Genomic DNA, 9,436 nt, shown 5'->3' on the forward strand with positions numbered 1-9,436 from the left:
GGGGGTTGTAGATTTCATGAACCTCATTCCCTTTCAAAGCTCAGTCTTTGCCTTCCCTCCTCCTTGCGACCACGTCAAAAATAAATGAGTAGCCACAACCTTCCTCCAGTGATGGCCACAGCAAGGGCAACACCATACCATGAGCTGGAGCTGATATGGGAAAAGAAGTCAAAAACAACATGAAAGCGAGGGTTACTAGCTGACACAAGTCTTCCAAGCTGTTCAGACTTGTCGCTGCCTGCAGCAGGCTTTTTCAATCTACTGTGGAGGCAAAATTAATTTTTAATACGCAGAGCTCCCAGGTCCCAGTCCCAAAACAAAGAGACACGTTGTGTTTTATTTAGCTTGGAATGCGCCTCATTAACAGCATCCCCTGGTGATTTTTCATCAACTCTTTAAGCTATCGGAACCGCCCAACGCCTCTTCAGCTTTAATGTGCAATTTACTGAAAACACTGGGCTTGCTTGCTCGATGTTCAAAGTTAGCAGAGAAGTGGGATGTGACTTCTGAACACATCCCAAAGCACACAGTCATGGGTCAGGATTCTGCTCTGCAAGAGGTCCTGACACCACCATCATTAATTGGTCTAATACCACCATACCCCACAACCACTGGCACAATGTCCTTTGACATTGAGAGCCAAAGGGAAAATACTGGTCTGGGGGGCTCAAAATAACTGAGCAACAGATATGAAATCACAGCTGAGGTCTGAGCTTCTCAAATCTTGTTCATCTTAGGTGTGGAGAGATGTCCTAGATCTAAAAATATGTCCTCTCCTGTAACCAGCTGTGCCCATGGGAAGTATTCTTGCCCATGACTACCTGTCAGTGGAGATAGCTGCCACCCTGCAGCTTGGAGGGTAACACCAGAAGACTACCTAATAGGGTCTTCTGATACAATAGGGTCTTCTGATTGTATTGCTTAAGTGCAGAGACAGATTAACTTGGACCCAGATTTTTGATTCAGAAAAATCTCTTCTGTCACCTGGCTGTCCAGTGCCAGGATGATGAGTACCTTGATGCACTCGGTTTTAAGAGACAGAAAGATCATCCTAACTTCTTGTCCTGACATCCAATCCCATATACAGTATGAGAGAACATTTCAACATACTCCCTTTGATACTAAGTTTGAAGTTTGACTCCCTTCAATATCTTGAATTCTTTATCATCACTTTTATCCTTGCTTAGTGGTTACCTTGAAGGCATAGTTTTCTTTCTCCACTCCAGTCAGGTTGTTGATCACATGTCCTTTAAAGATCACCTCCACGTAGTACAAACCCTCCTGGGGTGAAGATCTATGTGGAAAAAACGAGTGTTATATCGTATTATTTTTATACAGATCGGGTTTAATTTTTAGAGAATGCTAGGTCCTTCACAGAGTCTCCATCCTTAGCAGGTCCACTGAGGTTTTGGTAGAGAAAAACAAATTTACACTGTGAACCCAAACTCTAAAAGTACAATTTAAAAGAAATGTTGAGACACAGCAAGAAATTACAGTTAAGTGTAGAAGGCAATAGACTAGACCAGAACTCTATCCAAATTGTATGTTAATACTGAACACTAATGAGTATGTCTGTGTTTTGCAATACTAATGAATAATTATTATTCATTAGCAGTAAAATAACCCAGGGCTGCCTGGATTTACAGGGCCTCTTGATCCTGGTGTGTAAATTAATGCTCCATCCTTAATGCACACAGTTTGTCAGCTCAACATCCAGCAGAATTATCTCCCAACCGAATCATAGCAGCAAGAGATGGAAGAGCCCCATCAGGGTCACTCTTACAGTGTCTTGCAACATCCTTAGTCTTCCAGTCGAACAAGTTTCTTTAGAGTTATGACAGGATGGAAAACTGGGACCTCATGTTGCCCAGCTGGTGCTTGAAACCATATTTGTTTCCCACTCTTCTCATAATCAATATGATCTTGGACAGGACACCAGAAGGTGGCAAAATCCCCCTGAGATTTTCTTGGGAGTTCTGCATCTAAGAATTAGATGCCTAAAAGCCTTGGAGGATCTGAGTCTCCAAGAAGCCTCACTGATTCTCAGGTACCAGCTGTGGGAATTTCTTAAACTCACAAACTGCCTCTACAGATGCTGAAAGAAAATGAGGATCCTACCAGACAAATGGCAAGGTCTCACCCACACTGTAGATATGCATCATACCTTGTTCTGCATCTTATAGTGGGTAAGTCAAAATACAAAGGAGAGACATCACACGGCAACCTGGGCAGGTCTGGATTCACCAAGGACACCTCCAGCTGGGACGCACTGGCTGAAGGGACACGTTCTAGCTGGTGGAACGTTGAGCCTGAGCAATCAAAGTCAACCAGAAGAGCTTGGTGAGGACGGGATCACTCACATTCAGTCACACATGACAAACATTTTTGAATGTGCAACCCAGCTTCTCTTTAGGACCAATGCGTAGAGCCCCCAATCAGGCATTTTAAAGCCAAGTGTGTGTAATTCCATATTAAGACCAAGTTCATCCAACCATGCAGCTGCATGGTTTTTTTTTTTTTGCCTCTAATACAATACTGGGTCTTTCCCACATGTATTCCATCGCAGAGATGGACAGTTATTGGGAGTTTGAGTTTCCTCAGCCTTCTACACTGGAAAAACCACCACGCCTATAGATACTTAAAGCACCTGTAAAATTAGTATCCTTTGACATGGTCTTTGTAGTTGCCGACGTCTTGCATAGTTCTGCTGACAGGACCTCGAGTTGGTCTGTGGTTTAAGGTGGATCTGCTTAGTCCATTTCTTTAGAGTGAGCTGTCCAAAGACTTCTCATCTTCAGAAAGTCAAGATTTATCTGAACATAAACTAGCACGCTTAACTTTTGTAGCATAATCAAATACAACTAGAAATGAAGAAGGCTTACAACCAACTCTCCCTTTGCTCACGATCTTCACAGGTGGTTCCTAGCCCACAGAGTCACATTAAATGACATCAGCAATTTCTTGATTTGTAGGAAACTGCACATTTACTCCTGCTCCCAGGAAGGTGTTTTTTTCCATTCTCCCAAGGTGTGCTATCTGCTTCCACCCTCCCCACCCCCCCAAAAAAAAAAGAAAAAAAAATCCATTCAATTTGAACAGTGAGCTCCCAACTGTGATTATCTCTGCCTGCCACACAGTGCTGTTGGGGAAAACATCTCAGTTGAAGACCTGAGCTGCCTTTCTTCCCTCCATTTCATCTATAGGAATGCACAATACTCAGACAAATGAGACAAATACCATTCATTATAGTTATAAGTGGCCAACGGTCAGAACTTCTTGAGCAGCTAAACCAAATGTACATCTGGGTCAGAAACCAATTCCCTTCCCAATGAACCAATATTCAGCACTGCAGAAAATCAAGCCTAGCTTTGTACAGCTGTTTTTGGGCCCAGATGAGCATGACATTTCGATTTCTGTGGTTTTTACTCAGATTCCACATTTATCATTAGTGTTTTTTAAAGCTCCAGCATCACAGGACCTGTGAACAGAGGAGACTTTCAGCTTTTCTTCAAAAAAGGTGTGGCAGGGAAGAAATTTCCAACCGCAAATCTCAGAACAGAGCTCATTCTCTGTTACTTCAACACGTGCTTCGTAAGAGTTTAAAACTCACCATCCAGGGTAACAGTAATCCACGTTCCTCCAGCGACACTGCCCTCTGGGGGCTTAATGAGCGATCCCGTGGCCGTCACTGCAAAAACAACCCAGCTACTTCAGGATGAAGTAATGCAAACATCTCAAAGATTGTGTTTGGGAAGAGACATAGTGATCTGACAGCTGTCCTCCTGTGATTCCACCCTTCACCTGATTTCTCCTTCCCAGGCATCTAAATTAGCCATACTGCTCATTCTTTTTCCCCAACTGTCTCTCGTATGTAATAGTCCTGCTTCCCTTCAGGGAGGTTTCGGTGTCTTCAGGACTTGGTGAACCAAGCTAGAGCCTGAGCCTCCCGTCCTCACCAGAATCAAAATAAACACAATAAACATCACTTTTATTCCTCCAGCTCTCAAAGAAATGTCTTAGCTCACTTCTGTACCTTGTCCTTTTACAGTGATATCCAGTTTCCTGTTTAGCATTCCAGATTTCCAACCTACCTGTGTGTGAATACAATCTCATCTAACACCAGGATTGACCACTGAAGCCAAATATTGGACATACTCGCATCACGAACCCTTAACATCAACATGCAGTCTTTTGGCTATCATCAAGTGAATGAAAAACCAACTGGGCATGAGAGGAGCCCAGGTAGAACAGGGACAATTAACAAATCCAGACATCCACCCAGAAATCTCCACTGGGTGTGGAAAAGAGCCATGAAGATCGACTGATAAGGGTGGACAATGTCCAGTATGGTGCAGTCAATATCCCATAACATTCAACACCTTTTGGAGATGCTTCTGCATGTCTCACTTGGTCTGTGTCTAACCCAGTGGCCCTGGATTTTTGCTGGTTGTATGACCAGTGTGATTGGAGACAACATCTATCACCCACCTGCAAAGAATATCAGCTCAGCACTCAGAAAGGATGGTCTCAAAGAGTTCATCTTGAGCTTTGGATGGGGATTTCACAGAAGACTGGCTGCAGGATCTTCAGGGCCTCAGGACCTTCCTTGTAACATTAAAACAAACCCCATTTGTATTCTTCCTTCACACTGCAAACCTGTGGGAGCAATGCTCAGTGTTATGGCAGACAAGGTGGACTGCAATGTGGAATCACATAGAAAACACTGATTCACCTCTTGCACAGTGTAAAGGATCAATATATTGCAAACCATACTCTTCTTCCCCCATCCAGCAGACCCGTATAGAACATATGCCCCTCCGAGCAGAGCACTTTCCAGCCAAGCTCAGGATGAGCTTTCCCCCATGTTTCAGGAGACGATTGACTCTAAGTGCTAGGCACAGCTGAATTAGTGAAAGCAGTTACAGGATTTAGAGCTGATGATGTTAAGCTCTCCTAGCTCTGTGCTGCTTCATGTGAAATTGTTCCATTTATTCCATGAAGCTACATTGTGCCATGGTCATTCCCCAGCTCCATGCCAGGAACTGTTCTAACTTTTAAAAATACAAACCATCAACTTCTACTGCATTCAGCCTGGGTTTTGTGCTAGTATGGAAGTAACCATGAGTTAATTAATTTAGCCACATTTTTAAAATGAGCAAAAACCTCAAATTCTCACCAGTGAGCACAGAGACTGGGACACTTGCTTGTCATGGGGGACTATTCCCTTTACCCAAAACATCTCGTGGTTGTTAAAACTCAGCTCAGACTACAGAAGCCCCAGATATAAAGATAAGATCACATGGCAAGAGGCTAATTTAGGATTTCAGATTGTTGGTATGGCAGAACCTAAAGGGCAAAAGTCACAATCACCATATGAGGTGCTGTGTAATCAGTAATTCTCAAAGGGACAATCCATGTCCCCCACGCAGAAGAGCAAAATGATGCAAAGGGAGACAGCCTTCCCCAGCCCTGCTCCACCGGTTATTGAAAAAATGACAAGAACACAACTCTCTTAAGGCCCAGTTCCTCTGCAGGACAATGTTACCAAGAGCTCCTGTGTTCTTCCATGCACTGGTCTTGCTCCACTCACTACATACACTGCACTGATTAAAGCTCTCCATCATTGGCGAGTGCCTGTCAGGTCACCTGAGAAAGCCTCAACAACTATCCATAGCACTGTCTGCTTTGTTGGCTTCTGTAAATGTCTGTAAGACCCATCAAAATGAAGACAGTTGAGTGAATTAATGCCTACACTGAAAAAAACCAAAACAAAACAAAACTCACTATTAAAAAAAAAAAAAAAAAAAAAAAAAGAAAAGGAACCAGGGCTGGTTCTTTGTTTGCTAGTGTTACAGTGGTTCACAATTGCTGATGCTTTAGGTCTTTTATAAAAGGACTGACATATACTGACAATGATCTGAGGTCTATAGGCACAATGTGCTCTTGGACATCAGTTAGAAGATGTGGTCAACTTCTGCCCAATGGCACTGGGTATTGTTGACGTATTGCACATTCCTTACTTAAGAGGGATGTGAAGGGAAAAGAATTTGCTCCTCGTTTTTTTTTTTTTTTTTTTTCTGTCCAGACTCTGCTAGATAGTGCAGTAAGGAGTTTCAAGACAGTGAGAGGTTAGAGAAGAATCATTCTCCAAAAATCAATGGAGAACAGAAATAACTGCTCAGGACTGGGCAGGAAAACACCTGGTGATAATGGCAGAAGCAGACAAAATCCAGAACAAAGCCATGTCCACATGCATTGTGCAACCCAATAGAAGCAGATCTGTACAGCAAAACAACCAACAGCAGGGACTTTTTTGCAGAAATTAGAGTGGAATGTACTGTATCCATAGCGGGTGTTCAAGAAAGCAAGTCAGCTGGTGGATCCTCTAGGAAAGAAAAGCCTTATAAGCAAAGCTGATTGTTTATCACACCCCAGGACTATGGCAAACACACCATACCCATAAAAACAACTGCTACAGCCATTGCAATCTGCAGCACAGCACATGCAAAAAAAAAATGCACCCGGTGATAGGTGACCTGAAGGAAGCTGGATCAGGCTTTGATCAATCTGGTCTACTGGGAGGTGTCCCTGCCCATGGCAGGGGGGTTGGAACTAGATGATCGCTAAGGTCCCTTCCAACCCAAACCATTCTGTGCTTCATTCTATGATTCTAAACTGGCCACCACACATCATCCAATGGCTGCAATACCTTCAGTAACCTACACTTTCAATAATACATCACTTTTGTAGGATGCCGTAAACATACTCCAAGCCCCTATCAGCTTAGTTAATTTAGAGCCTTGTCTTACCCACGAAGAAGCTGTGGCTAAGAGGTAACTGAGCTTTTGTAACAGTCCATAGCAACAAAGCAAGTAAAGGGCATGTGTTTACAGTCACATCCGATAAACGTGCCCAGCCAGCAGAAACAACACATGCATTCAATATCAGGCATTTCCTACTCTTCTCCCCCATCCTTCTCTCAAATCCAAACACACGATTGCTCAGGCTAGAGTAATACAACAACGTAAGACACTGAAGTAGCAGTAGCAGCTTCTATTATCTATTGTACCACAAGAGCTGCTGTAACTCCTTGCTCTGTATTTCTTACATATTTTAACACAACTGCAATTTTAGAGGTCAGAGTCCAGAGCCCTGATGCATGTAAATCTTGCATTTCAAAGTAGGCACATAAAAAAAATCATTTAGATTTACTTTTGTCCATCTTCCTAGACTTTTTCTAGTATTCCTTACCTTATTCAATTTGTTCTTCTTCCCTTACTCCAACGAATGAAGTACAGAGGCTCTGGTACCAGCAGAACTGCTCCATCCCTTTGACACCAGCTCTACCACAATTTTCAGTCCGAGCTTACATTAGGTATCCAGTTCAGTCCCCACATGGGTGACAGTCATGGTGCACTGAAACCTACCAGACTAGTTTCTCAAAAGACTCAAAGCCTGTCGCAGACAGCTCAGAGCTGTCCATTGGCTGTGCTTAATTATTAACCCAAAATACTTGCTGCTATTAACTGTTTTGTTCCAAGACTTAAATGACCATAATAAGAGTAACCTGGAATTGTTCTTCCATTGATATATGACAAGATCCCACAACAGGAAGTTAATTAGTCTGGTTTACCCTCCTTTTCCCCCCTAACATGACAGAAAAAATGCTAGAATGGTTTCTTGATGTGCTGGTATCCAACCTGGGAATGGTTTTCACAGCAAGTGGACTTCAAGGTTTCCTTATATACTCTTACTTCAATTTTTCCATGACATTCCCAACAGTGTCTCCATTCTGCCCACAGGATGTTCAGATCCCCTACCACACCTCAAGTACCTACACCCTTGAAGGTCCTTCTAGAGTCAGTGGTGGAAAAAGAGTGCAGTAGGCTTACACCATGTTATCATTCAACCCATGGAGAAACATGTGTCTCCACTGGCTGCAGGGAAGACCCAGCTCAGCCGACATCAAGTGCTGGATACCTGTGTGAACATCACCCTTACTCCTACCTCTGCATCCATCCATCTGAAGCCCAGATGGTTTTTGATAGAGCCACTAGAATTGTAGAGTCATAGAATGGTTTGGGCTGGAAAGGGCCTTAAAGATCATGGAGTTCCAACCCCCTGCTATGGGCACGGACACCTTCCAGTAGACCAGGTTGCTCAAAGCCTCATCCACTAGAAACAAGATGGGTTGCTGAACCCCTGCACTGGTACGGATGCCTTCATGGAAGTTTCCACAGAAATTCAGAGGAAGCTCTCAGACACCACAGCATAACTATAGTTTAATGAGTTACTACACACCAGTCAAACAACAGCAGTATGTATGCATGCTCTTACCTCATCTCCAAAGAGAGGTGAAATGGGCTTGTTCATTTTTTCTTGACCTCAATTCAGAGACACGGTGGCACAAAGTCACAGGCAATCAACTTTCAGGGAAGTTCTGGAGCTCTGCCCAGCAGTGGAACCAGTTGTGTTTGGTTTATTCTTTGGCCAAGCCCCAATGTCTCAGCTGCATATAGCCAATAATTAAAAGAACCCAATGAAAGTTAACCCTATCCTGCTCAGTAGTCTACACTCAGTTTACTTATTAGCCTGAATTACAGTGGAAACATGCTCTGAAGAAAGAGCAAACTTGAGGGAATTCTCCAAAAAGAAAAAAAAAATTGCCAAGGAAGAGACAGTTCAAAGATAACTTGATCACAGAAGACAGAGACAAATGCTTGTAACAGGGTCCACTGACAGCCCCAAATGAGGGGGTGGACCAGGCCCCGGGTCCCTCCAGGGAGCCCACTCAAGAGCAAGAGGAGACAGGGCTGGAGGCTCAGCTACAGCATGGACCTACAGTCCAGCTAGTAGGCAGGACTAGAGATAGGGCTGAAGAGCAGTATTCCTACTACATAGCTCAGGGAGGGACTACATGCCCAAAGCTGAGGTTAAATAGGGCTCCTGACCCATGGGCAGGGTATGGATGGGAGTCCCAGGTGAGGCTGATCAGGGTTGTTAAGGTTTATTGCTGCCCTCTGGGACCACATCTTTCTGATCCCAATGTACTCAGTCACTCAAACTCTCTAGATTATAGCCAGCAAAAAAATGAGTTATCATCTCTGTCATTCTGTACAGAATTTTGTGGTTCATTCCTAAGGAACTGCTCAACACAGGAAAAACTCAACAAAATGTGCAACATTATCAGATCCAAAGGGTCTTGTTATACAAAGTGTAAATACTCTCCCGCTACAAGCTGCTGACCACGTTTAAGAATGGTTACCCACCAAAGAGGACAGCAGAAGAGTCTGATGAGCAACCTGGGCTGGTGGGAGGTGTCCCTGCCCATGGCAGAGGGTTGGAACTCGGTGATCTCTAAGGTCCTTTCCAACCCAAACCATTCTGTGATTCTACGATTCTATGAATAAGTGAATGTTTGTTTATACATGCAAAC

At 43.6% G+C, this 9,436-nt stretch overlaps 1 protein-coding gene across 1 annotated transcript in view; it reads right to left on the bottom strand.

Annotated features, from left to right (window-relative positions):
- The window catches only part of PKHD1 (polycystic kidney and hepatic disease 1 (autosomal recessive)), a gene marked incomplete at its 3' end in the record, with an annotated part of 111,663 nt that extends 107,123 nt beyond the window's left edge, over positions 1 to 4,540 (bottom strand). Inside the window, exons 1-4 of the mRNA XM_010085546.1 lie at positions 4,489 to 4,540; positions 3,611 to 3,688; positions 2,165 to 2,309; positions 1,195 to 1,294 (exon numbers count right to left, since the gene is read on the bottom strand). Of these exons, the coding sequence (XP_010083848.1) occupies positions 1,195 to 1,294; positions 2,165 to 2,309; positions 3,611 to 3,688; positions 4,489 to 4,540 (375 nt within the window). The remainder of the gene's footprint in view (positions 1 to 1,194; positions 1,295 to 2,164; positions 2,310 to 3,610; positions 3,689 to 4,488) is intronic.
- Positions 4,541 to 9,436: the final 4,896 nt, after the last annotated feature.

Source organism: Pterocles gutturalis, unplaced genomic scaffold (genome assembly GCF_000699245.1).
Source record: "Pterocles gutturalis isolate BGI_N339 unplaced genomic scaffold, ASM69924v1 scaffold6205, whole genome shotgun sequence".
In the NCBI taxonomy this organism is placed as follows: Eukaryota; Metazoa; Chordata; class Aves; order Pterocliformes; family Pteroclidae; genus Pterocles; species Pterocles gutturalis.